Source organism: Pantherophis guttatus, chromosome 12 (genome assembly GCF_059756535.1).
Source record: "Pantherophis guttatus breed Tessera chromosome 12, ASM5975653v1, whole genome shotgun sequence".
Lineage (NCBI taxonomy): Eukaryota > Metazoa > Chordata > Lepidosauria > Squamata > Colubridae > Pantherophis > Pantherophis guttatus.
This window is the reverse complement of record NC_142074.1, coordinates 14,821,365-14,848,856: the sequence shown is the minus strand read 5'-3', so window position 1 is coordinate 14,848,856 and position 27,492 is coordinate 14,821,365. Positions and strand designations below refer to the sequence as shown.

Here is a 27,492-nt window from a genome sequence, read left to right as displayed (position 1 = left end):
ATTATCTGAAGAGTTCTACAGTAAGACTCCCAAGCTTCGGTTTGTGCGAGCAGACGAATTTTTTCAGGACTTCGAATGTGATTTATTGGGGAAGAAGATATTTGGGACTGTATTACAGTAAACAAAAATTAAAAGCAGATCTTCACGTTGAACGAAGCACCGGGGAACAAGTCAACAAGGATCCAAGAAAGGTGATGAAGGAAACGAATTTATTTTCTCTCTATGAAATGCAATTCATTTTTCCTATCGCTTCTTTCCATTTTTATCCATCACTGCACAAGACGTTCTGGAACATTGGCTGCATCCTCCAACGTTTATTAAATCCCATGAACTTGTTTCAAGCAATCTTGGAAGACCTAGGCATTCTTATACCAAAAGCCTCTGTCATTTGCCTTGTAATCATAATCCATTCTGGTCAGAGGTGAAATCCAGCAGGTTCGAACAGGTTCTGGAGAACTGGTAGCGGAAATTTTGAGCAGTTTGGAGAACCGGCAGCGGAAATTTTAAGCAGTTCAGAGAACCAGTAGCGGAAATTTTGAGCAGTTTGGAGAACTGGCAAATACCACCTCTGGCTGGCCCCAGAGTGGGATGGGAATGGGGATTTTGCAATATCCTTCCCCTGCCATGCCCACCAAGCCACACCCACACACGCTCACAGAACCAGTAGTAAAAAGATTTGGATTTCACCACTGATTCTGCTCCATTCCAACAAAAAGAATGACTCGGGAGTAAGGCCAAGAGATGATTGGCCCCTCCCATAAGGCTTAAAAGACCAGCAACGGCTCTTGGGCTCTTTGTTGGAAAACAACGTTGATAGATTTGTTTCTTGTCTTGCTGCATTTATTTCTTGTCGGCGTCTTCTGCTTCTGAACTGTTGCCAAGAAAAGCCTTTGGCAGGTTGCCTAATTAAACCAAGGTTGGTGATGAGGCTGAAGAATTGTGTTATGAAGAATTTGTTTTGAATTAGTTTGGACTACGCTGAGAATGAGTTAATTCTCAGCTGTTCTAATACAGTCTGTTTGTTTTCGAACTGATTGCGTCTGATAATACCTACTTGGGCCTGGGTCATAACAATCCTATTGAATAAGCAGGATTTTTTTCCCCTGTAATCCAAGGTTAATCTCCAGGTGGACAAAATCGCACTCATGATCGTGAAGGGAAGGCAGAGACAGAGGTAGGTCAGGGATCAGAAATGAGGACAGACCATTTCATGCTGGTTTTCTTTTCGGCTGATTTGGGCCTGGGATGATCACACTTCAGTGGGGACAAGCTGCATCTTATCCTGCTGGATAGGGAAACAACCTACCGTATACGGCACTTGCTGTCTTGGTAGTTTTGGCTGGCATTGAAGACAAACGCAAAGCTGAGTAAAAAGCGACTTGGAGACAGTTCTCAATCGATCGAACTATTTCGGTTGTGAGTGCCTTCTTTGCTGATTTTGTATTTCACCATGTCCATTCAGCAATTCCTCAGAAAAGTGTAGAAGGTGGCAAACAATTCACAGGGGAAAATGTCACATTGGGTGACCGACAGGGATCAGACATCTTCATTCGCTAAATCCATAATTTGGCCAAGGAGGACTTGGAAACTTGGACGCTCTTCTGCTTTCTGGAAGAAAGAAGAGAAAGAGAGAGGAAATTGTTTCAGAAAGAGATAGACAAGGTGGGGGTGTTGTAGCCTAAATAAAATTCTTTCCCCTGGGAATCAAGGACATTGGTGCAGGTGTTCGAAAGATGGAGACTGAGGTCACCTAGCAACTGGACTGTATGCTGATTGGTCCATGTGACTGAAGACTCGGGGGCGGGGAGAGTGACAAAGTTTTATTTTCATTGGGTGTAAAACCAGCGGGAATTTAGAGCTGGTTTTTTCCACCAGGAACATGCCAATTTGATATGTCCCAATAAAATGTTCTTTGAGGAATTTGCCTGCCTCAGAATTCTTACTGAATGGGATGTATTCAGAAGTGGGCTTCAGCCGGTTCGCACCGGTTTGAGCAAATCGATTGTTAACTTTCAGTTAACAGTTTGGAGAACCGGCTAATTCCACCTCTGGCTGGCTTTGCCCACCCTGCCCCTCCCAGGAGTCCCCCCCCCCGCGGACCGTTTTGACTTCCAGGTTGGTGTAGGAGGCCGTCCAGGCCCAAAACAGGGCGCATGGGGGGGCCTTGTGCACCCCCCACCACACCCCGTTTTGATTGGCAGAGTGCTGCAAGAGGCTGAGTGCTGTCCCGCCCCTGGCCACGCCCACCCAGCCGGTCATTAGGGCAGAGAACCAATTGTTAAATTATTCGAATCCCACAACTGGATGTATTACTTGGAACCTTGACATTGTCTTTATCTCCTCTCCCTACAGTTCATGGCAGTCTGTCGCTGGATACCAGCGACGCCCCGCAAGCATAAAGTAACAGGCTGACAGGATTTCCTTTTGAAGCATCAGAAATCATTAATTTCCAACATTGGAGCCTTTGAAAATTGCTTCTCCCCCCCTTCAGCAAAGAGATATTTCCTCACACCTCCTCCTCATCACTGGGACGAATGAGACGGAAACTTACCTCATGCCAACAACTGTACATGATGGCGTAGACCCTGTCAGAGGCCAGCTGGGGACGGTAGAGGCGCAGCCCTTTGATGACGTGGTCGGTGGTCTCGCTGTTGGTGAACCTCTCGTAGGGCATCTTCCCCAAAGCATGGACCTCCCACATCAGAACACCTGTCCATGGTGAAAACATCACAGAACATCTGAAATGCCACTCAATTCTGCGTATAAGATTCCTAGCCTCTGGACCACAAAGTAGAATAGAATAGAATAGAATAGAATAGAATAGAATAGAATAGAATAGAATAGAATAGAATAGAATAGAATAGAATAGAATAGAAAATATGGAATGGAATGGAGTGGAGTGGAGTGGAGTGGAGTGGAGTGGAGTAGAATGGAATAGAATGGAATAGAGTAGAATGGAATAGAATAGAATAGAATAGAATAGAATAGAATAGAATAGAATAGAATAGAATAGAATAGAATAGAATAGAATAGAATAGGAAAATATGGAATGGAATGGAATAGAACAGAATAGAATAGAATATCTTCTTTATACTGTAACTGCTATTATAATAGCAAATCCTTAATAAAAGTTATTTCATTACATTCTTGATTAAATTATCTTTCCATTGATATATAATTTTATGGTACTACTCCCCCAAAAAACTGGTGTTATTAGCTAGTTTTAGAAAATACACTTTTCCCAAAAGATTTCCCAAAAGACACTTTTGGCCACTACTGTAGACATGGGTGCCAAACAATTGAATTGGAACCACCTTTTCCCCACGTCTGTTCTGGGACCTGGGAGCCGTATCAGTGGTACACTCTGTGGCCAAGAATATTTTGTCATTACATTCATCAGCCATGATGGTTTCTTCCTCTGGTACATCATCTTCTATGCCCATACTTTATAAAGTACCACTTTATACAGCCATAGTAAGACCACACCTGGAATCCTGCATCCAGTTTTGGTCACCACATTACAAAAAAAGATGTTGAGACTTTGGAAAAAGTGCAAAGAAGGGGCAACTAAGATGATTAAAGGCCTGGAGGTTAAAACACATGAAAAAATGGTTGGAGGACTTGGGTTTGGCAAGTCTAGAGAAAAGAAGGACTAAGGGGACATGATAGCAGTATTCCAGTATTTGAGAGGCTGCCACAAAGAAGAAGGGGTACAATTTATTTTCCAAAGCACCAGAGGGCAGGACAAGAAACAATGGATGGAAACTAACCAAGGAGAGAAGCAACCTGGAATTAAGGAGAAACTTCCTAACAGTGAGGACAATTAACCAGTGGAACAGCTGGCCTTCAGAAGTTGTGGGTGCTTCATCACTGGAGATTTTTAAGAGGAGACTAGATAGTCACTTGTCTGAAATAGTATAGGGTCTCTTGTTTGAGCAGGGGTCTGGATTAGAAGACCTCCAAGCTCTATTCTGATTCTGCTCACCAAAAGCCCAGACGTCTGATTTGCTGCTGAACTTCCTATAGAGAAGAACCTCTGGAGGAGACCACCGGACTGGAAATTTGGTTCCCATGGAGCTGACATAGTCATCATCCAAGACGTACCTGCAAGGAGAAGGTTGGGTTGGGTAACTTGACGCTATAATCCTCAAGCCAATAACTCAAGTGGCTCCCAGTCCATTGGGAGTCCAGTTCTCGACGTTGGCAACTTACTATCCCAAACCTGCAGACCCATTTGGTACCGAAACTCACCTGGAAAGGCCAAAATCGGAGACTTTGACCACTCCTTGTTCGTTGACCAAGCAGTTGCGAGCAGCCTGTGGCAGACAGAGGAAGCTTCATATAAATAGTGTGATATCAATATTTGTTACAGTCATGAACCAGCATAAACTTAAAATTAACGTATTCTGAGAGTCAGGATGCCCAAGCTTGTTACAAAGATTCTCTGGATAGAGAATTGACTGTAAATATTTTAAAGAAAGAAACTTCCTTTGGACAGAAGGAAGAAATTCATACAGTGCCAGAGAGAGACAAACTTCCTGAAACCATCAACTATCCTGTCCCTGCATGGTGTCAATTTTGGGGCACCCTGGTGGCACTTTCACCCCTGGTCATTATCTCAGTTTGATCAATCCTGATGGCACTTTCACCCCTGTTCTAGAACCTCCATCATTATGCCAGTTTGAACAATCCTGATGGCACTTTCACCCCTGTTCTAGAATCTGTTCTAGAACCTCCATCATCATCCCAGTTTGAGCAATCCTGATGGCACTTTCACCCACGTTGTAGAACCTCCATCATCATCTATTTGAACAATCCTGATGGCAACTTCACCCCATTCTAGAACCTCCATCATTATCCCAGTTTGACCAATCCTGATGGCAATTTCACCCCCATTCTAGAACCTCCATCATTATCAGTTTGAGCAATCCCGATGGTACTTTCACCCCATTCTAGAACCTCCATCATTATCCCAGTTTGACCAATCCTGGTGGCACTTTCACCAGTTGTAGAACCTCCAACCTCCATCATTATCCCAGTCTGAAAATCTGATAGCACTTTCACCCGAGTTCTAATATCTCCATCATTAGACCGAGGGTTCCTGATAGCATTTTCACCCGCATTGGAGGAAGAAGTTGTGGTCTTCCAGTATTGCCAGACAACTCCAGAATCCTGTACTAGTAGATACGTTGGCTAAAGTCACAGAGATGTGTCCTGCAGCAAGTCACAAGTCATCCATGCCTCATCCATGACAAGGTCACTGGTGGTAGCACAACCCAAAGACATTGACTTGAGTTTTCTCCCTTGGTGAGTTAAGCAATGCGTCACCTACCAGGTCCCTATGTAGAAACTGTTTGGATTCCAGATACTCCATGGCTTCACAGACATCCTTGCACATATCTAAAAGCTCAGAGGCCTGGAAGGACCGCCGAGTATCCCGCAGGTAGGTCAAGAGGCAGCCTTTGGACAGGTACTCTGTGATAATCAAGATTGGTCTTTCCTTCGTGCAAACCCCAAACAGCTGCACCAGGTTGGCATGGGAAAGATTCCTGAAAAGGAAAGCAAGGGCCTCATTGGTTTAGAAATTCACCTTTGTCCTTCATCCCTGTTTTTCCCCATCCAATGGCGAAAATAAGGAGCACATCAAAGCTATCATATAAATTGTTCAGCTTGGCCTTACCATGTTTCAGGAACTCAGCTGTGGCCGTTCAGATAATCAATATGTTCTGTTAAGCACCGACTGTGGTTTATTTAAGGAATAAATCCTGATTAAACCAACTTTAGTTGGCCTGGTGTGCAAACACTCTATATAAGTGGCAGGAAGGAAAAATGTCCAAGAGTAACATTCAAATCCATTGCAAAGATAAGTCTTACTTCTAGCTACAGACAGAAGAGCATTGACTTCAAGTTAATAATTGAGAAGTATCTACCCAAGTACACTTCCTTTCACGACAGGGCTCCAACAAGAGCTGAGTTGAAATACGTTTGAGTCTCCAACATGTGTGATGGACCACACTGGGCAATCTGAAAATCCAGAGATGCCTTCAGAATTGGAACAGAATCCCAGCAAGTATACCAAGAGGGGAAGGATGTGTTGTGGCCCGATGGCCACTGGCCCCTCCAGCACCCTAATCAGAGGAGGAGGAGGAGGAGGCGTGGCAGTCAGGGTCAGCATCAGGGCAACCTGAGAGCTCCGAGGGGGAAGAGGGAATGGAGCTGACAGAGAGAGAGAGAGACGGAGAAGGAGCCTGGGCCGTCCGTCAGCCCTCAGATGGAGAGTCAACTGTCTGGTTTGGTTCTACAACCCAACAGGACAGACACAGACTTCGGAGGATAATTAGAACTGCAGAAAAAACAATGGCTACCAACCTGCCTTCCATTGAGGACCTGTATACTGCACGAGTCAAAAAGAGAGCTGTGAAAATCTTTACAGACCCCTCGCATCCTGGACATAAACTGTTTCAACTCCTACCCTCAAAACGACGCTATAGAGCACTGCACACCAGGACAACTAGACACAGGAACATTTTTTTTCCAAACGCCATCGCTCTGCTAAACAAATAATTCCCTCAATACTGTTCAAACTATTCACTAAGGCTGCATTACTATTAATCTTCTCATCGTTCCTAACACCCATCTCCTGCCACTTATGACTGTATGACTGTAACTTTGTTGCTTGCATCCTTACGATTTATATTGATATTGTTTCCTGATTACTTATTAGTACCCTATGATTATCATTAAGTGTTGTACCTTATGATTCTTGATGAACGTATCTTTTCCTTTATGTACCCTGAGAGCCTATGCACCAAGACAAATTTCGTGTGTGTCCAATCACACTTGGCCAAAAAAAAAAAAAAAAAAATCTATTCTATTCTATTCTATTCAACAGCCCCCAGGGCTGGAGGTGGCTGATGAGGAAGAGGAGGAATAGCTGGGTCCAGTGTCTGACATGCAGATGCATAGAAGGCAGACGAGAGGAGAGGAGAGCAGTGGAAATCCATGGGTTTGACCCTTGGGAAGGAAGAGCCACCACTGCTAGCAACAACCCACCCTAGCTCTGAGGATAAAAGGCAGGGGGTGGAGATGAATAGATGTGGCAGACAACTACCGTATTTTTCGAAGTATAAGATGCACCGGAGTATAAGTATACCTTTTTTAGTGAGGAAAAGAAGAAAAAGAAATCTCCCTCTGCCTCTGAGCAATTTTGCCTCGTTGCAGCAAACAGACTGCTTTACTTTCACTTTCGTTTTCAGCATAGTTTGATTAGCACAAGGGGGGAAAAAATCTGCTGCAGCAATTTTCCTCCTTGCAGCAAGCAGCAGAGCCCTGCGCAAAACAGCTGAGAGCAAATCAGCTGAGAGTCGGGAGGCCGATCCAATCAACTTGTGCTAATTAGGTTGTGCTGAAGCTGAAAGGAGCTGTTTTTTCTTGCTGTTTGCTTGCAAGGAGGTAAACTGCTGGGAGGCAGAGGCCAAAAGGTGGGAGCCAGTGGGTGCGCGGGGCTACATTTGGTGTATAAGACGCACCTTTTAGGGGGGGAAAAGGTGCATCTTATACTCCGAAAAATATGGTATTCATCTTCCAGCCAGACGGACTTGTTAGCCTGCGAGAGAAACTTTTTGCCAGGGCTGCCAGCATTCCTAATAAAGGAATCCTTTGCGTTCACGTCAGAGGGTTTGTCATATTTGGGGAGCTGGCTCAGAACAGGATGTTGGGAGTAGAAGTTGAACAACATCTGGAAGGTTACAAGTTCTTTACCCTGATCTAAAGGAAAGTCTTGATAGAGAGAAGAAGAAAAGGAGAGGTTGGCTCACATCATGACTTTGGCTTCATCGATAAAGGCATCTTCTGACATGCAGCCTTCTTTGATCATCTTGATGGCCACGTTGTATTGACCTCGCCACTTGCCATGCTTCACCACTCCAAACTGGCCTGTCCCCAACTCTTTCAGAAATGTCAGTTCTTTCAGGTCAATCTCCCAGGCCCCTAAGGATGACACAAAACCCGGGGGTGGGTGAAAAATCCAGTTGGACGAGAAGAAGTCCACCACAGACCATTTCCGGCAATGTCCCAAAACATCTAATATAGCGTCACTGAAGGCCTTATAGGAAGCCTTTGAGTCAGAACCACACATCAAATATAATATATAAGCTGTGTTCACTCAACGTGCTATTGAATTAACTACTTTAATACTGGCTACTGAATTAACTGGGTTCACACAATATACCCAACATGAACTATAGAGTAGAGCAGAGTAGAGTAGAGTAGAGTAGAGTAGAATAGAAAGGAAGAAGAAGAAGGAGAAGGAGAAGGAGAAGGAGAAGGAGAAGGAGAAGGAGGAGGAGAAGAAGAAGAAGAAGAAGAAGAAGAAGAAGAAGAAGAAGAAGAAGAAGAAGAAGAAGAAGAAGAAGAAGAAGAAGAAGAAGAAGAAGAAGAAGAAGAAGAAGAAGAAGAAAAAACAGAGAGTTGGAAGGGACTTTGAAGGGCTTAGAAGTCTTCTAGTCCAACCCCCTGCTCAGGGAGGAAATCCTATACACTTCAGACAAATGGTTATCCAACCTCTTCTTAAAAACTTCCAGTGTTGGAGAATTCACAACTTCTGGAGGCAAGTTGTTCCACTGATTAATTGTTCTAACTATCAGGAAATTTCTCCTTAGTTCTAAGTTGCTTCTCTCCTTGATTAGTTTCCACCCTTTGCTTCTGAGAGTGCATAGCGCACAAAATGCCAACGAAAGGAAGGAAAGCTTAACAACTGCTAAGTTGTTTATGGATCTAGTTCAGTGAACCCAACCAAAGGCATCACACAGTTAAGGACAGCCAGGTATTACCATATCCAAGTCCTGCAGTGGAAGGAGCAGATTTTTGTTGTGTTGACACAGGATACTTCAATCGGGAGATAAGTCCTAGTGGATAAAAATAACGAGGTTATTAGAAGGTTATTCAACATAAGAAGAGCCCGTTTGGTATAGTAACTGAAGGCGCTGGGCTAGAAACCAGGAGATTGGGAGTTCTAGTTCTGCCTTGGGCAAGGAGTCAACTGGGTGACTTCGGGCCAGTCCCTCTCTCCCAGCCCTAGGAGGAAAGAGGCAAGAGGAAACTATTTCTGAAAACACTGCCAAATAATAATTAATAAAATCATAAAATCATATTAAAATAAAATAAAATAATAATAAATAATAAAAATAAAATAATAAAAATAATAAAAAATAAAGAATAGAATAAAATATAAAAAAATAAAAAAATAAAATAAAATAAAAAGAGAAGAGAAGAGTAGAGTAGAGTAGAATAGAATAGAATTATGGAATAGACTGGAGTAGAGTAGAGTGTAGTGTAGTGTAGTGTAGTGTAGTGTAGAGTAGAGTAGAGTAGAGTAGAATAGAATTATGGAATAGAGTAGAGTAGAGTAGAGTAGAGTAGAGTAGAGTAGAGTAGAATAGAATAGAATAGAATTATGGAGTAGAGTAGAGTAGAGTAGAATAGAATTATGGACACCTTTACAAAACAGCTGCTCATCCTCACCTGCGGAGTTGTGTTGGTGATAGTTGATGAGCTCCGGGATAGTGCTGAAGTGGTGCTTCTCAGCCAGGAAATATTTGTTCTGGGGTGTCGAGCACACCACATAATGGCGGATGGTGCCCTGAGGTTCCCTAAGGAAGGAATCGGGTGTTTAAAAAGGGATTCCAAGAGAAACAAAGACCGTGACGTGAGAAATTGGGACATCCGGAGGAAGGAACCACTGCAAAGTGATGCCTTGTAGTGTGCTTAATTATTCTACATGAAACAACACTCACCCAGAGGACTTAGCAAACACAGAGACGGTGTATTTGCCTGTCTTGCTGACAGAATCTCGAACGATGAAACCGCCATCTTTGCCCTGAAATATAGAAATGCCTAAATTTTTCAGTGGTGAAGATTGGAGAATGATTAATTTCTCAGTGTAAGACAAAGACTCGGGTCTCTCGATGGAAGCCTCTCTTGTGAGGTTGCTTCTAAGCCCTTGGATAAAGCCACGCTACATCCGGCTAAAATGCTGGATTACTAGCCCTAGTATAAGGTGACCAACTTTTTTACAATGAGAAGGAGGACACGTGCATGTGTGCCGTGTCGTGTTTCGGTAAGAAGTAAACAAAACGGGGCGCACTCTCTCAAAACAATTCTCCTGTACGGAGCACATGCGTCTCATCATCACATCTCGCCACACTGTACCGAGCCTTGACAAATTGTCATGTCAAATACAAATACGTCACATCACATGTAACGGATCGGATCAGCATTGACTGAATACGGAGATTTACAGATTAGTCTACAAATATCGAAAAGGAGGACATGTAGGACGACACTTTTCGAGAGAGGACAGAACTTACAAAAGAAGGACGGTCCTCCCTAAAAGAGGACAATTGGCCACCTTACCTAGTAGCAAGTAGTAGTTAGTAGTAGTAAAACTTAAGTAGGTTTGCCTGAACTCTACGCCTAAATCTACTGCACCCTTCACAAGGATTATAAGCAAAAAGAAATTCTTGGCATACAATTTAGGATCTTAGAATGAAATGATATGCTATACAAACTAGTACTCGGTCACTGATTGGATCCAGAAGCTAAGCAAAAATAAAAGGGGTACAAAACATACACGGTGTACACCAGAGGTCTTCAAACTTGGCAGCTTTAAGACTTGTGGACTTCAACTCCCTGCTGGCTGGAGAATTTTGGGAGTTGAAGTCCACAAGTCTTAAAGCTGCCAAGTTTGAGGACCCCTGTACACAGTCAAAGAGGTTTCCCCCAAATCCTTACTTCAAATTCCTTGCAGTTTCTTAAACTTGGTCAGTTGAAGATGTGTGGACTTCAACTCCCAGAATTCCTCAGCCAACAAATCTCCCCAAATAAAAAGCTGGCTGGGGAATTCTGGGAGTTGAAGAAGTCCACACAACTTTAATTTGCAAGGATTGAGAAACATAAATTCCTTGCAATGAAAGGAAGAGGAGGAAGGGCGGGCAAGACAGACACGAGACAATACCTCTTTCTTCAGCAATTCTTCTGCTTGCCTTCTGGTTATGTTTTTCAGATACCACCTAAAACACGATAAGATAGTTGTCAAGAAAGAACACCGAGGATGAAGGTCAAACATAGAGCCTCGTGGGAGGGATTTATTTGGAGTAAAGAATGAAAATGAAATTCTCCAAAATTGTTCTGACCTAGGCTTCCTTAAAAAGCACGAAGAAGAGTCTTGCTCCCGACAAAAGCCCTTTTATTTACACAACTGTGAATCCCTTTCATTCACAGTTGGCAAACAGTCTTTCAGAGGAATATTTATCAACACAGACCTTATCTCGCTTGGAAAGCTGCCAGATAACTAGTTTTCAAACACAGGGTAAGGCAAAACTTGGCACAGTCTCTTAGAGTCGCGAACAGAATTTTCCACTCTTGAAAGGACCGAATGAACAAATTGTTTCCTGCAAAAGCCCACTCCCCATTCGCTCCTCTTTTGTTTCCTATGGGAGGGGCCAATCACCTCCAAGGTGGGGCTTTACTCCCAAGTCGACCCTGCTTTCTTAGTTGTTCTTATCTTCTGGCAGCTCTGAGCATGTGCACACTGGGAACAGGCTCCAGCTGTTCCTCTGCCTCGCTGCTGTCTAGCTCCCTCTCTGCCTCCAATGCAGAGCCCTCATCTGAGCTTTCCCCAGCCTGCAGGACTGGCCCATGTTCCTCCCCAACCTCCTCACTGTCTGAATCTGCTGCCAGCTCCTCTGGCCACCAGCGGCCACAACAAAAATATTTGATTAGTGGTTTACAGTCACAGACCTTATCTGGTTTGGAGAGCGGCCAGGCCGATATCTTGGCAAGGAGCCTCTGAGAGTCACGAACCAATTAAGCAAACTAATTGTCTCCTGCAAACTCCACTCCCCTTTCGCTCCTCTTTTATTCCCTCTGGGAGGGGCCATTCATCGTCCACCTGTGGCCTTACTCCCAAGTCGACCATTATTCTTTAGCTGTTCCCTTTGTCTGACAACTCTGCACATGTGCACACTGGGAACAGGCTTTAGCTGTTCTTCTGCCCCACTGATGTCTGACTCCGAAGGCAGCTGACAACTGGCATACGGCCCTGGCCCCCTCTCTGCCTCCGACACAGAGCCCTCATCTGAGCTTTCCCCAGCCCCCAGGACTGGCCCATGTTCCTCCCCAACTCTTTCGCTGTCCGACTCTGCTGCCAGCTCCTCTGGCCACCAGCGGGCCACAACAAAAATATTTTATTAGTGGTTCATTCCCAAACCTGCCCTCCCGTTTGATGCCAATATGGGACAAGACAATGTTGAGCATCTGGTCCCACCCATCTTATTACTAGCTGATCTTCCTCGTCTGAAGTCCAGGTTGACAAGCTATAATCTCAAATGGTGGAGGAGGCATGAAACATCTGGAGGAAGAAATGACTGAACTGACAATGAGGCAGAAGATCCCAGACTTGGACTGAATAATAATACAGTCCATCACTCTTCTGCCATCTGGACTCCATTCGATGTGTTAAGAGTATATCTGTCATCTCCATGAATGGATCAAGCCCATGGCTCAGAGGACACTCACTCAAATATCTCCAGAGAATCTCTTGCTTCGGTGATGTAATTGGAGGGGATGTAACCTTGTTTCCTGGATGGAAGGAAGTAGAAGGGGCAGAGGAAGAGGAGGAAGGATGATCATAAGACCATTAGAGTTCTTGTGCAGAACATTTCAGGCTTCTTTTATTGTCTAAGATAATGGCAAATCCAAAAACTAGAATCTTGATGCTTACATATCATTACAAGTTGAATATAGGCATTGCCTTACTGAACACTGCTCAAAACTGACATTGTTTAGAATAGAATAGAATAGAATAGAATAGAATAGAATAGAATAGAATAGAATAGAATAGAATAGAATAGAATAGAATAGAATAGAATAGAATTCTTTATTGGCCAAGTGCGATTGGACACACAAGGAATTTGTTTTTGGTGCATATGCTCTCAATGTACATAAAAAGACAAGATATATTTGTCAAGAATCATAAGATACAACACTTAATGATAGTCATAGAATAGAATATAGAATAGAATAGAGTAGGAATAGAATGGAATGGAATGGAATGGAATGGAATGGAATGGAATGGAATTATTTATTGGCCAAGGGTGATTGGACACACAAGGAATTTGTCTTTGGTGCATATGCTCTCAGTGTACATAAAAAGAAAAGATACATTCGTCAAGAATCATAAGGTACAACACTTAATGATAGTCATAGGGTACAAATAAGCAATCGAATCATATTAGGAAACAGACAATATAAATCATAAGGATACCTTTTTTGCCTGTCCAGTGGGAAATTCCCATGATTAAAGGACTCAAGTCAGAAGGGATGGAACAGATATTTTAGCTGTGCATCTAAACTAAAGGCATTTGCATACACCCCCACACCCTTCAAAATAAACTCTTGGGAACTCTAGCAATAGCATTTAGACTTATATACCGCTTCACAGTGCTTTACAGCCCTCTCTAAGCAGTTTACAGAGTCAGCCTATGGCCCCCAACAATTTGGGTCCTCATTTTACCCACCTCGGAAGGATGGAAAGATGAGTCAACCTTGAGCCTGGTGAGATTCGAACTGCCAAATTGCAGGCAGCCAGCAGTCTGCAGAAACAGCCTGCAGTGCTGCACTCTTAACCACTGCGCCACCACGACTCTATCTCCTGAAATGCTAAGCCAACATCAATCTAGACCAGTATGGTTGGCTGGGGAATTCTGGGAGTTGAAGTCCACGGATCTTAAAGTGGCTAAGGTTGAGAAACACTGATCTAGACCATAAACCAAACTACAATGAAGTCCAACCCAAGACAATCCAGCCATTGCCCTTCTCCCATCTCATACCCATTCTGGTCTTGTGCTCTCCACCATGATTCACTGCTCTCCTCCAGGATGAGATATTCTTCTCCTTTCTGTAGCTGCAAATCCTGGTCATTCACGGCGGTGTAATCGTAGAGAGCGATCACCTTCCTCGTCTTAGAAGGAACGCTGGGTATTGGTTTGGGTGGCAAAGGCTTCTTCATGAACTTTGGAAGGATGGGAAAAGCAAGGAGGAAAATAGTAAGGCCTTCCAGGGATCTGGCTACAAGATTGCCCAGGCATCAGTGGTGTCGAATGTACCCGCACCAGGGGGACTGCGTTGGATCACATAGTTAAGACACTGAGTCAAAAGACCACTGAGAGATCGACAGCTCAGCACATTGAAAGTGAAGAATGAGCCAAGTCATGGAATGAGCTCCCATCAGTTTGCTCCAGCTCCTGCCCGCCTAGCAGTTCGAAAGCGTGCAAATGCAAGTAGATAAATAGGTACCACTTCGTCGGGAAAATAACAGGGGTGTGAAAAGACCCCCCTCGGGCGACCCCTGGGCAACTGTGATGTCACCAGCTAATTCTTTCAATCCGGAAGCACCTTAGAAAAGTTGCTTCCGACATGAATGTAGTAGCAGTAGTTGGGGTTAGGGTTGTAGTAGTAATAGTAGCCACACCAGCCCATAAAGTTACCTGATTCTCCTCTGGCGTCGGGGGCAATGGCTTTTCGGGCTTCTGAAGCGAACGGCCAGTTTTGAAACCTTCAAGGAAAGGACAAGTGTAATTGATTAACTGACTGACTGACTAATAGACAGACAGACAGACAGACAGACAGACATGATATTCTGCTTAGACTGGCTGACTGACTGACTGACAGACAGACAGATAGACAGACAGACGTGATTCCCTGCTTAGACTGGCTGGGTGGCTGATCAACTGTGATCTAGTTGGGATCAGAATTTCCACTGCTAATCAGTGGATAGTTGTTCAGTGAGTCCCACCCAATGTTATAACCGTTTTTGTCATTAAGTGAAACATGGGGCGTTAAGTGAATCCAGCTTCCTTGACTTTGCTTGTCAAAGCCAACTGGGATGGCGCAAATCACACGACTCCAGGATGCCGCAACCATTATAAAACCATGCCAGCGCCATGACCAAGTGCCTCATTTTTGATCACATGACTGTGGGGAAATGTCCTAAGTGCCAGGAGGACCAGTTTTTTCCAGTAACTCTGAACAGCCACTAAACAAATGGTTGTAATTCGAGAACCAACCTGCACAAATAAAGGACGAAGGAAGAAAGGATGGAGGTTGAGATCAGAGTGAAGGCACAAGGAGAAGGTGGGAGATGATTTCTTACTTTGACTCCTGCCGGCCAGAACCTTGCAACCCATGGCCATTTTTGCAGTCTGGAGGCAACAAAGATATTGTCCATCCGTCCAGAAACAAGGATGATACTTCTGCACCAGGTTGCTGTTATAGTAGGTCACTGCAGCAAAGATGGAATAAGAGAGGAGCTTTCTGAAGAGCATGCCAAGAACTAACTCGGACATTGCGGTATGATTTGTTAAAATATTCACTTAGCCATTGGTCAGTGTAATGCAGATTTAAAGCTGACCAGCTGTGGTGAAATGAGAATGAAAAAAGCAGGGTTATTGCCCCTTTAAGAAGCTGTTGTTGTGACCTAGGCTTCCTGAGTCATTAAAACACACGAGTAGTCCCAAAAACCTCTTTTATTGCAACAGCTGTGAATTACGTTCATTCACAGCTGAGTCCCAATTAGTTGCAAAAAGTCCTTCGGGAGAAGTCCTTCGGGATAATCACCAACCTTTACCTCCCTTGACAACTCTGCCAAAGACCTACTTGGCAAAGCCACACGGAGTCCAGAATCAAACAGAGATGCCGACTGGGAACAGAATTAACAACGTTGCTTTCCTGCAAAGGGCCCACGTGCCTTTGCTCCTCTTTTAAGCCTTATGGGAGGGGCCAATCATCTCCAGGCCTTACTCCCGAGTTGTCCCTTTTGTTTTAACTGTTCGTGCCTTCTGGCAGCTCTGCGCATGCGCACACTAGAACAGGCTCTTCCTTTTCCTCTGCCTCTCTGCTGTCTGACTCTGGAGGCTCCGGAGTCTGCGCATCACTCCCAAGTGGCCCTGGCCCCATCTCTGCCTCTGATGCAGAGCCCTCGTCTGGGCTTTCCCCAGACTCCAGGACTGGCCCATGGTCCTCCCCAGCCTCCTCACTGTCCAACTCCGCTACTAGCTCTGCAGGCTGCTGGCGGACCACAACAGCTGTCTATATAAGGGAGGCCATGAGAAGGCATATCTTGCTCCTCGTGTATCTCTCTCCTCGTCATGTTCTATCTGCATTGTAGTTCTCCGTGTAGAGTTGAAGATTGATTGATTGCCTGGTATGTGCCTACCACGTATATGTCTGTATATGTCTTGTACATAAACCACTGTTTGTAATTACAAAACCTCTATGTCCTGTATTTTGCTCCTGCATTGTCTCAAAATAGTAGTCACACTGTAAACACTCTGACACAATTCAACATTATGTCTATGTTCACTCCCCTTTACTTTAACCCTGTCTCAACAAAATACAAGGATTGTTTGCTGATCATGCAATGAGCCCAAACCAATCAATCTATCATATTATTACAGCTTAATCTGATGGCCTGATTCACATCTATTACCTACAAATTGTCTTTTTAGTTGAATCTTGTACAAACCCAGCCATTATACCAGTGTTATGACTAGGAAAATTGCTTGGTTGCAACCATCACTCTCATAATAAACCTCTCGTTCATTTGTCCCAAGGGTGCTTTTTCAAGAGGCAATTGGACTTTTCTGGTTTTTCTTTGAAGACGTTTCGCTTCTCATCCAAGAAGCTTCTTCAGCTCTGACTGGATGGTGGGGAATGAAAGGGTTTATATTCCTTGCAGACAGCTGGTCCTTTGCATCTTTTTAGAGAGTCGTCGAAGCACTTGGAGGTTTATCTGTGTCCTCAACGACCCTCTAAAAGGATGGAAATGACCAGCTCTCTTCACACCCACCACACCACACCACACCACGCCCCCAGAACCGGTAGTAAAAAAATTTGAATTTCACCACTGGTGACAAGACAGCCTTTCTCTGATGCCACAACAGTTACACCTGTTTTAATCACATGGATACTGACTGTTCTTCAGTTGGTGAACCCAACGGGTCCGTAGTTCCTCCATGGGAGAGAAGACATAGAGGGGTCCTTCATCATATACCACCTTGGGGACACACAAAGCAGAGATGACGAATAGTGGTTAAAATATGGATAGCCCACAACTTACAACCGCTGGTTTTACTACAAAGCTACGAGGGCACTGAAAAAAGGAGGAGTTATGCTTGCTCCTCATGCTTCCGACTGTCGCAACATGGGTTACGTGATCTCCATTTTGCAACCTTCTGACGAGCATAGTTAATTGGAGAAGCCGGCCGGGGAATTCTGGGAGTTGAAGTCCGCCAGGCTTAAAGTTGCCAAGGTTGGAGACCCCTGCTCTAGAATAGTATTTCTCAACTGTGCCAACTTTAAGATACTAATGATAATGATAATGATAATGATGATAATAATAATAATCATAATCATAATCATAATCATAATCATAATCATAATCATATTATTTTATTTCTATACCGCCCTTCTCCCGAAGGACTCAGGGCAGTGTACAGCCTATTAAAAGCATAAAGACAGACATCAATTAAAGATGCCTGGACTTCAACATTTTAGCTGGGAAATTCTGGGTATGGAAGTCCACACTTCTTAAAGGTTAAGTCTAGGGGCGAAATGCTCCCGGTTCGGACCGGATCACCCAATCCGATAGCAATGGAGGTGGGTGGTTTGGAGAACCAGTAGCAAAAATCCCTGCCCCCCCCCCATGCCCAGCTGAGCTGCACAATCATCAGAGGCTTTTTTTTTTTACTTCTAAAAGCATTTTTTCTACAACATCTTCGGCCGAAAAAAATGCTTTTAAAAGTAGCCTCTGATGATTGTGCGGTTCAGCTTGAATTGTCAGAGGCTTTTAAAAGATAAAAAGCCTCTGCAGATCAGGCAACTCAGCTGGGATCGTCAGAGCCTTTTGAAAGCATTTTTTTACAACCTCTTCGCTGAAGAGGTTGTAAAAAAAATGCTTTTAAAAGTAAAAAAAAAAAAAAATTGGCCACGCCCACCCAGTCACATTACCCACCCACCCACCCACCAAGTCACGCCCACAGAACCGGGAAGCCGATAGGAAAAAGAAACTTACTTGGAAGGGATAAGGAAACCTTTCTATAATGGAAATCTGCTCGTGGTCATTTGCATCTTCTTTTCGCTGCATGCAAAAGAGTTTGAAAATGAAATACATCCATCCATCCATACATGCATGCATGCATGCAGGGGTGGGCTTCAAAAATTTTAGCAAGGGGTTCTCTGCCTGGTTGTTTGGTGGCTGTGGCCATGTTGGGCGTGGCCTAGTCGGCCTCCTGCACCACGGCAGGGGGCCATTTTTGCCCTCCCTGGACTCCGGAGGCTTTTCTCGAGCCTCCAGGAGGGCAAAAACAGCCTCCCCAGGCTCCGGAGGCCTTCTCGAGGCTGGAAACAGGTGGTAGGTCCATTTTTTGCCCTCCTCGAGCCTCAGCGCATGCCCTGCACTTACCTGCATCCAAAACGGGCCGTGTGGGGACTCCTGGAAGGGGAGGGGAAGAGTGGGCGGGGCCAGTGGGGAGTGGGATTTCAGGGCTCTCTGAACTGCACAGAATCTTAGCTAGAGTTTCTTCTGAACCCCTGAGAACCCCCAACAGCTCACCCCTGCGTCAGAGGTGGGTTTCAGCAGGTTCTGACCAGTTCTGGAGAACCGGTAGTGGAAATTTTGAGTAGTTCGGAGAACCGGTAGTAAAAATTCTGACTGGCCACGTCCCCATCTATTCTCTGCCTCCCAAGTCCCAGCTGATTGGGAGGGAATGGGGATTTTGCAGTATCCTTCCCCTGGAGTGGGGTGGGAATGGAGATTATACAGTATCCTTCCCCTGCCACGCCCACCAAGCCATGCCACGCCCACCAAGCCACTGATAACTGATAGTAAAAATTTTTGAAACCCACCACTGCCCTTCATGCACGCATACATACATACAATGAGTACATCAAAGCTGATTCTATGCTTCCGCATCACCCTTCTGGGAAATTTGAAAAGTTGGGAGCGTTCCACCTGGCCCCCATAGGCAAAATGCAAAAGCATTTTAATTTTCATAATCTAACTGTGAAATTTCCCTCCTGCCAAAGCCAGTTAGACATCATTCCTTGTGGTTGGCTTTTCATTCCTAGCCATGGATCCTAATTTGGATACGACAGTAAAAAGCAAAACAGCAAACAAATGCTTTTTTTCATCGCTTGACTGACAGCTCCCTATAAGCAGGAGGGGCTGCAGTGAGAATGGCCCACCCACATGCCACGTATCTGGGATTAAACCAGCATTCTTAGAAGAGGCAGAAATGTCTGATTACCGATACCCGCCGTTCCGGAGGAGGGTTGTTTTCTGGAACCACAATCTCGACGCAGGTGATTTTATCAATGTCCACCGAGCCCTTCTTACTTCCTCTGCGCTGTAGGAAGACAGTGAAAATATTTGGAGGGTGGTTTTTTTTTTTTTAAGAGACCTAAAATTTCAATCTACAATTTGTGCAGCTGGAGAGATGATACAGATTAACAGAGTTGGAAGGGACCTTGTAGGTCATCTAGTCCAACCCCCCGCCCAAGCAGGAAACCCTACACCATTTCTGACAGATGGCAGTTTGGTCTCTTCTTGAAAGCTTCCAGTGATGAAGCTCCCACAACTTCTGAAGGCAACTTCTGTTCCATGGGTTGATTGCTCTCACTCTCAGGAAATTCCTCCTTATTTCCAGGTTGAATCTCTCCTTGTTCAGTTTCCATCCATTATTCCTTGTCTGGCCTTCGGGTGCTTTGGAAAATAGTTTGACCCCCTCCTCTCTGGGGCAGCCCCTCAAATATTGGAACACTGCTATCCTGTCTCCCCTGGTCCTTCTCTTCACTAGACTAGCCATGCCCAGTTCCTGCAACCGTTCATCGTATGTTTTAGCCTCCGGTCCCCTAATCATCTCGGTTGCTCTTCTCTGCACTTTTTCTAGAGTCTCAACATCTTTTTTATAGTGTGGTGACCAAAACTGGATGCAGTACTCTAGGTGTGGTCTTACTAAGGCTTTATAGAGTGGTATTAATACCTCCCTTGATCTTGATTGTATCCCTCTGTTAATGCAATTTAGGATTGCATTGGCTTTTTTGGCTGCACGCTATTGGCTCCTATTTAATTGGTTGTCCACTAAGACTTCAAGATTCCTCTCACAGTTGGGTAAAATAGTGTGCCCTAATCCAGTAGTAATCTCAGTAGACAAGATCTGCACAGCCACTATATTATGTTAGCACAAGGATGACTTCGTTCCTGAACCGCAAAATACATGCCCTTGATACTGCATTCCTCCAAAATCTACTTTTTAAGGCAATAGAACTTTCCATGCATTTCCAAATTGCAATATATTTTAAAGTTGCAAAGCAGTACCAACTGTATTTGTGAGCCATTCCTAAGGGAGGCTGCAGACGACCAATTCTGAGGAGTTTTCCATCCAGGTACGGAATTAATAAGTTTAATGAAACTGACTTATTGGCTGATGGACTTGAGTGGTAAAACTGAGCATAGCCATGTGAGCCGAATTCAGACACTTGGCAACTGGTTCATATTTATGACCGTTGCTCTGTCCCAGGGGGGTGGGAGTGTGTGTTCATGTGATCCTGTTTTGTGACCTTCTGAGAAGCAAAGTCAATGGGGAAGCCAGATCTACTTAACAACTGGGAAGTGGTGAAATCTAAACTGGTTTACTACCGGTTCGCTGGCTGCGCATGGGCGCCATGCATCAAACCAGGGGTGAAATGCTCCTGGTTCAGACCGGATCGCCCGATCCAGTAGCGATGGAGGCGGGTGGTTCGGAGAACTGGTAGCAAAAATCCCTGCCTCTCCCCCCCCTCATGCCCAGCTGAGCCGCACAATCATCAGAGGCTCTAACAATCGCGCAGCTCAGCTGTCATCATCAGAATCTTTTTTTTCTTTTAAAAGCATTTTTTTACAACCTATTCACCCGAATAGCTTGTAAAAAATTGATTTTAAAGGTAAAAAAAAAGAGGCTCTGATGATGACAGCTGAGCTGTGCGATTGTCAGAGCCTTTTCTTAATTTTTAAAAGCAAAAAAGCAAAACCTTCTGCACATGCGCAGAGGGTACAAAACACATTACCTCCTGGTTGTCGTTACTTCCAGGAAGTAACGACAACCAGGCGGGTGGGCCGAGCCTCGCACCATGATCGCTACCCAGTTCTCCGAACCACCTGCCACGATCGCTACTGGATCGGGCAATCCGGTCCAAACCGGGAGCATTTCACCCCTGCAACCGGGTTACTAACTTATCAACTGCATGTGTTTCACTTAACAAATGGGGCAAAACTCACTTGACAAATGTCTCACTTAACCACAGAAATGTTGGGCTCAATTGTGGTCATAAGTGACGACTATATGTACTAACAAACTGAGGGATGAAACAGGTGATAGAGTGAGGGGATCCGGTTGTTGGATGTTTCTGAGACTTAATCCCTTTTTCCCTTCCAATAAATCTGGTTAAAAAAGACTTTGCGCCAGTCTTGTTTTCTGTCGTTAAGGTCTCCAGGACTCACCCCACGTTCGAAGTCGTATTCATAGTAAGAGAGCTTGCTTTCTGTCAGCAGAAAGAGGCGCTTCTTGAAATTCAGCGGAGAAGTCTTTTTCTTTTGCTGGGAACGTTTCAGGAAGATGCTCTCTAGGATAACATTGGACATGGCTCCTCTCGTCCTCCTCTTCCTCCTCTTCCTCTTCCTCCTCCGTGATCAATTTGCTGAACTGCCCCTGCCAACAATCATAAAAACGCTAAGCAAAATCGAACAGCGGGATGTATTTCTGTCCAATTATATATATATATATGTGTGTGTGCCAAATTCTGTAGCCTTAAACAGTAGTATTTATTTCTATCCAATCATAGATAGATAGATAGATAGATAGATAGATAGATAGATACATAGATACATAGATAGATACATAGATCATAGATAGATAGATGATATAGATGATATAGATGATATAGATAGATGATAGTTATAGATAGATGATAGATACATAGATAGATAGAGTAGATAGATAGATGGATAGATGATGGATAAATAGATGATATAGATAGATGATATAGATAGATGATAGATATAGATAGATAGATAGATAGATAGATAGATAGATAGATAGATAGATAGATATAGATAGATAATGGATGGATAGATAGATAGATAGATGATACAGATGATAGATAGATAGATAGATCATAGATAGATGATAGAGATAGATGATAGAGATAGATAGATAGATAGATAGATAGATAGATAGATGATATAGATAGATGATACAGATGATATAGATAGATAGATAGATAGAGTAGATAGAACAGATAGATAGATACAGTAGATAGATAGATAGACAGACAGACAGACAGACAGACAGACAGATACCCTTTCCTACCCTTATCTATCCTTCCCCCCCACCCCCACCACCACTCCCTAGCCACCATCAGAACCGAAGAAACTGGATGAGAAGTTAAACGTCTTAAAGGAAAAACAAAGTCCAGTTTGTTTTGAAAAAGCACCTTTGGGACAACTATGACCTGAATGATTGAGAATCTCCACTTGAGATATTGTAGTAGAAAGAGTGCAGAGAAGAGCAACAAAGATGATTAGGGGACTGGAGGCTAAAACATATGAAAAATGGTTGCAGGAACTGGGTATGTCTAGTTTAATGAAAAGAAGGACTAGGGGAGACATGATAGCAAGTGTTCCAATATCTCAGGGGCTGCCCCAAAGAAGAGGGAGTCAAGCTATTCTCCAAAGCACCTGAGGGCAGGAGAAGACGTAATGGGTGGAAACTTATCAAGGAAAGAAGCAACTTAGAATTAAGGAGAAATTTCCTGACAGTGAGAACAATTAATCAGTAGAACAACTTGCCTCCAGAAGTTGTGAATGCTCCAACACTGGAAGTTTTTAAGAAGATGTTGGATAACTATTTGTCTGTAGTGGTGTAGGGTTTCCTGCCTAAGCAGGGGGTTGGACTAGAAGACCTCCAAGGTCCCTTCCAACTCTGTTATTCTATTCTATTCTAAAAGTCAACTAGATAGAACTTGCTTCTGAGTCAATCTAGGCCTCTACAAAATGCCCATGCAAAATAGGAAGAAAGAGTGCTCCTCTCTTGAAAAATGCACGCATCTGTTAGACAGCGCAGCTGCCTCTTCTGTGTAATTTTTTTAAAAAAATGAAGAAGCACCTTGTAATGCATGAGCTATAAGCTTTCAGTCTGCCTAGAGTGGACAGCTGCATTCTCAGAGATTTGCAGGGCTGCGTTCCCAGAAAGGTGCCACGTTAGAGGAGCATGCAACAGACAGACACATGTAAATATTATGTAAATAAAATGTTGGCACTGAATTCATTTCTTCCCCAGGCATTAACCCAATACTGATATAGAGCAATGGTTGCCATTGCTTAAAAGTTCTTTCCTTGCTAGAATGAAGAGAGAGAGAGAGAGAAAGAAAGAGAAAGAAAGAAAGAAAAGAGAGAAAAGGATAGAAGGAAGGAAAGAAAGAAAGAGAGAGAGAGGAAAGGAAGGAAAGAAGGAAGGAGAGAGAGAGAAAAGGAAGAAAGGAGAGAGAAAAGGAAGGAAGGAGAGAGAGAAAAGGAAGGGAGGGAGGAGAAAGAGAAAAAAGAAAGGGAGGAAGGAGACAGAGAGAAAAGGAAGGAAGGAAAGAGAGAAAAAGGAGGAAAAAGGGAGGGAGGGAGGGAGGAAGGAAGGAAGGAGGAAGAGATAGGTAGATAGATAGATTGATAGATTGATAGATAGATAGATAGATAGATAGAGAGAGAGAGAGAGAGAGAGAGAGAAACAGAGACAGACACACACACACACACACACACACAGAGAGATGATAGAGGAAGAGGTAGAAGTAGAAATAGAGGTAGAAGTGGAGAGATAGAGATAGAGAAACAAACTTACTTACTGGCTATTTCCTCTTTCTTTTCTTCCTCAGATTACAGGCAATCCTTTCAGCGAGGTCCCCCCAGATTCTGGCAGAGGTGACCCCCCACTGCCTGTCTGATACTTGAGCAGAGGGTGACAGCGATGGCAGTAGCCGGAGACCGATTTGAAGAGCCGCATAGAACAACATGCAGCAGCAGTCCAACTCTCATCTGAGCTAACCCCACCCTTTCAGTTCCTCTTTTCTCAGTTTCTGACCAAGCTGTCTCTTGTTTCCTCTCACCGAGAGGCCACATGGGTGCAGGACAAGATTTTTTTTTTTTTTTTTAGTTTTGGGGGGAGGGAGGGATCTCTAGTCTCTGCTCCCTACTCCAAAGGCAACGAAATCATCTCCAGGTCTGAAAAGGCAGCTGGACAACTGGATAGATGTGGAAGCCAACCATGGACACCAAAAGGGACCAACCAAAGGTTTCCACGTAAGGGTTGCATACAGTATTCTTCTTCCAACCGTTAGATTGGAAGCGTCCTGTGGCATTCAAAAGCTTGCGACTCTACCAATCGCCCTTTGGAAGAACTGATGGCACAGCAAAACACAAAAAAGACAGCCGAATAGCTATGCTTGGCATGCAGAGTTTAGCTGAAAAGGGGGAACAATCACAAGGTAGACACTAATAAAGGAGAATATTTGTAGCTCGGGGTTGAAATCCAGGGTCCTTTGTGACTCTGAGCTTGGTGGTTTCCTTGTAGACGTTTCCTGACCCAACTAGGGAACATCATCACTGCTAGCACTGATGATGTTGCCTATTTGGGTAAACACTGGATTCATTCACACACACATCAAGTCCTGGGATTGGTTGTGGTTTAGCTGTATACTGTGTAGTTCCAGTTCATACACTCCATCCATACCCTAAAATGTATGGCTCCCATAACCCAGCGAAATGAAGCTTATTCAGTAAACCAGGGATAAGCCAATAATAATAGAATAGAATAACAGAGTTGGAAGGGACCTTGGAGGTCTTCTACTCCAACCCCCCTGCTTAGGCAGGAAACCCTACACCACTTCAGACAAATGGTTATCCAACCTCTTCTTAAAAACTTCCAGTGTTCGAGCATTCACAACTTCTGGAGGCAAGTTGTTCCACTGATTAATTGTTTTCACTGTCAGGGAATTTCTCCTTAGTTCTAGGTTGCTTCTCTCCTTGATGAGTTTCCACCCATTGCTTCTTGTCCTGCCCTCAGGTGCTTTGGAGAATAGCTTGACTTCCTCTTCTTTGGGGCAGCCCCTGGGATATTGGAAGACTGCTATCATGTCACCCCTGGTCCTTCTTTTCATTAAACTAGACACACCCAGTTCCAACAACCGTTCTTTACATGTTTTATAAATGGTTTGGTGTGTGGTACGAAGTCAATCCACAGAGGACATTCCTTTTGCAGCTTGAACTGGGGGTTTAATGTTAGTTGTAAAGATCCAGTTATAAGGGTCTTGTACAATAAGTGTCTCTGACCACGTACAAATTGTATTTACTGCATCTCTTTAGCACTGATTTTAGCCACAGCCTGTCTCATCTTTTCGCAATGATCAAAATTAAAAACTGGTTTTTCCAAACTGGTCTAATTCTACAAGGTCTCTTGTTGAAATTGTTAACCTGACTCTTTACTGCAAACCGAAAAATTTTATCAGGAAGAATCGAAATGGGGGTTTCAAACCAGAGGAAATAATTCCAAGAAGAGAACAAGTTTTCAAGATACATCAACCTCAAATCAAAATTCAAAAATTTTCAAAAATAAAAGCAGGGGGAGGAGCAATGCTGAAGAAGAAAGTATTACTGAAGAAGAAGGACTGGAAAAAATATAGAAAGAAAGGAAGAATGGAAGATTAATTTCTTTTGAGGAGGATTTTAGTAATAATTACTGTTTTATTGAAGTAAAAAGGCTTAATTAGAATTGGATAGCTTTTTGAAACTTATTGAAGTATTAAAATGGTTAACTTAAAAGTTAATGGATAGTTTTTTTAAAAAAAAGTTTTGAAACTTATATTTTGAAGAATGTCTTATTGGTAAGAAGGTAGGGAAAGGATCCTAGCAACAATTGTGAAATGTGATAAGAGAAGATTAATTTCTTTTGAGGAGGATTTTAGTAATAAATCTGAAAAGTTTACTGTCTCATTGAAGTAAAAAGACTTAATTAAAATTGGATAGCTTTCTAAAACTTATTGAAGTATTAAAATGGTTAACTTAAAATTTAATGGATAGTTTTTTTAAAAAAAAAGTGTTGAAACTTGTATTTTGTAGAATGTCTTATTGATAAGAAGGTATGGAAAGGATCTTAGTAACAAATGTGAAATGTGATAAGAGAATTTATAAAAGAAAGGTTGATGAATAATCTTTAAAAGGGGAGTTAAGAGTGTGAGGGAGTTTTGAATCTAGTAGTAAGTTAGTTTATTTTAGCTTATGTTTGTTAAATGTTATACCCTGTTTTTGCTCTGGGAAGTGGGGGGGGAGTGGGAAGTGGGGTTTGAGGATAAAATTGTTGTTGAAAAAACTTTTTTACTAAAATAAAAAGATAGATAAATGTATTAATAGAAAAGTAAGAAATTTGGGGGGAATGTTACAAGAGCCTTGATAGTACAGTGGTCTAAGTACCCTGTTATTAACACAGCTGCCTGCAATTACTGCAAGTTCAAATCTCGCCAAGGCTCAAGGTTGACTCAGCCTTCCATCCTTTCAAAGGTAGGTGAAATGAGGACCCGGTTTGTGGGGGCAATAAGCTGACTTTGTATAAATATACAAAAGTATGAAGGCTATTGCTTAACGCATTGTAAGCTGCCCTGAGTCTCCGGAGAAGGGCGGCATATAAATCAAATTAAAATTAAAAAAAAAATGAAATGATAAAATTAAGATATGATAAATAGTGGCGGAATAACAAGAAGATACAAAAGATGTACTCAGATGATACACTGTATGATTGATTAAGAATTGTATGTTTTATAAAAAATAAATTGTATGTTTATAAATAATTGTATGTTTTATAAAAAATAAAAACTTTTTTAATACGAAATTGTTGACCTTACTTTGGTAGGCTGGATTCTGACATCTGGCTTGGCCCCCTTTGTTCAATCATGACTATAAGTCACATCTGATTGATTTCAAACCACAGACTAAGGCAAAAATAAACCAGCGGCCTTCTGTGCATGTGGTAAGCCTGGCCTCAACTTGGATTGAAGTCCTAAAGTTGCAAAGCCATCCAGGCTTCCTCTTTCCGCGAATTTCGCTCCAGAGAAGCAATGACCTGTTTTATTTTATTTGTTTTATTTTCTCTTCCAGAGAAAGATGTCAACCAAAAAAAGAAAAAAGATAACCTTCTGCTTTTTTGCTTCTCTGGCACTTCAACACGGTTCCTCCTCTGGTCATTTGAGTGATTTGAACCTATATCACTGACCGCGCTTTCACGAAACGACGAAAAAAAAAAAGGGAATTATTATTATTGCAGTATTTGCTCTTGTACACCGCCACTTCCTTGCCTTTTCCGG

The 27,492-nt window shown here is 43.2% G+C and overlaps 1 protein-coding gene and 1 long non-coding RNA gene across 5 annotated transcripts; one reads left to right on the top strand and one right to left on the bottom strand.

Annotated features, from left to right (window-relative positions):
• Positions 1 to 58: 58 nt before the first annotated feature.
• Positions 59 to 27,466, bottom strand: BTK (Bruton tyrosine kinase). 4 transcript variants are annotated; one of them, XM_087877460.1, is made up of 19 exons: positions 27,034 to 27,466; positions 21,596 to 21,803; positions 19,365 to 19,463; positions 18,131 to 18,196; positions 17,032 to 17,113; positions 15,212 to 15,340; positions 14,547 to 14,614; positions 13,890 to 14,071; positions 12,577 to 12,639; positions 11,015 to 11,069; positions 9,795 to 9,877; positions 9,523 to 9,650; positions 8,832 to 8,906; positions 7,818 to 7,989; positions 5,333 to 5,549; positions 4,252 to 4,316; positions 3,986 to 4,104; positions 2,552 to 2,709; positions 59 to 1,608 (listed from the first exon to the last, which is right to left on the bottom strand). In XM_087877460.1, exons 2-19 carry the CDS (start codon positions 21,734 to 21,736, stop codon positions 1,537 to 1,539), a joined length of 1,974 nt encoding a protein of 657 aa, XP_087733586.1. In that variant the 5' UTR covers positions 21,737 to 21,803; positions 27,034 to 27,466; the 3' UTR covers positions 59 to 1,536. The 4 variants fall into 4 exon arrangements, with proteins under 4 accessions (XP_087733586.1, XP_060548108.1, XP_087733587.1 ...); XM_060692125.2 differs by lacking the exon at positions 27,034 to 27,466 and adding an exon at positions 23,986 to 25,803; XM_087877461.1 differs by lacking the exons at positions 19,365 to 19,463; positions 21,596 to 21,803; positions 27,034 to 27,466 and adding an exon at positions 18,991 to 19,041.
• LOC132711972 (uncharacterized) lies at positions 5,045 to 12,771 on the top strand. Its single transcript, XR_009622676.2, has 2 exons — positions 5,045 to 5,443; positions 11,063 to 12,771. It is a non-coding gene; the product is annotated as an uncharacterized LOC132711972 (long non-coding RNA).
• Positions 27,467 to 27,492: the final 26 nt, after the last annotated feature.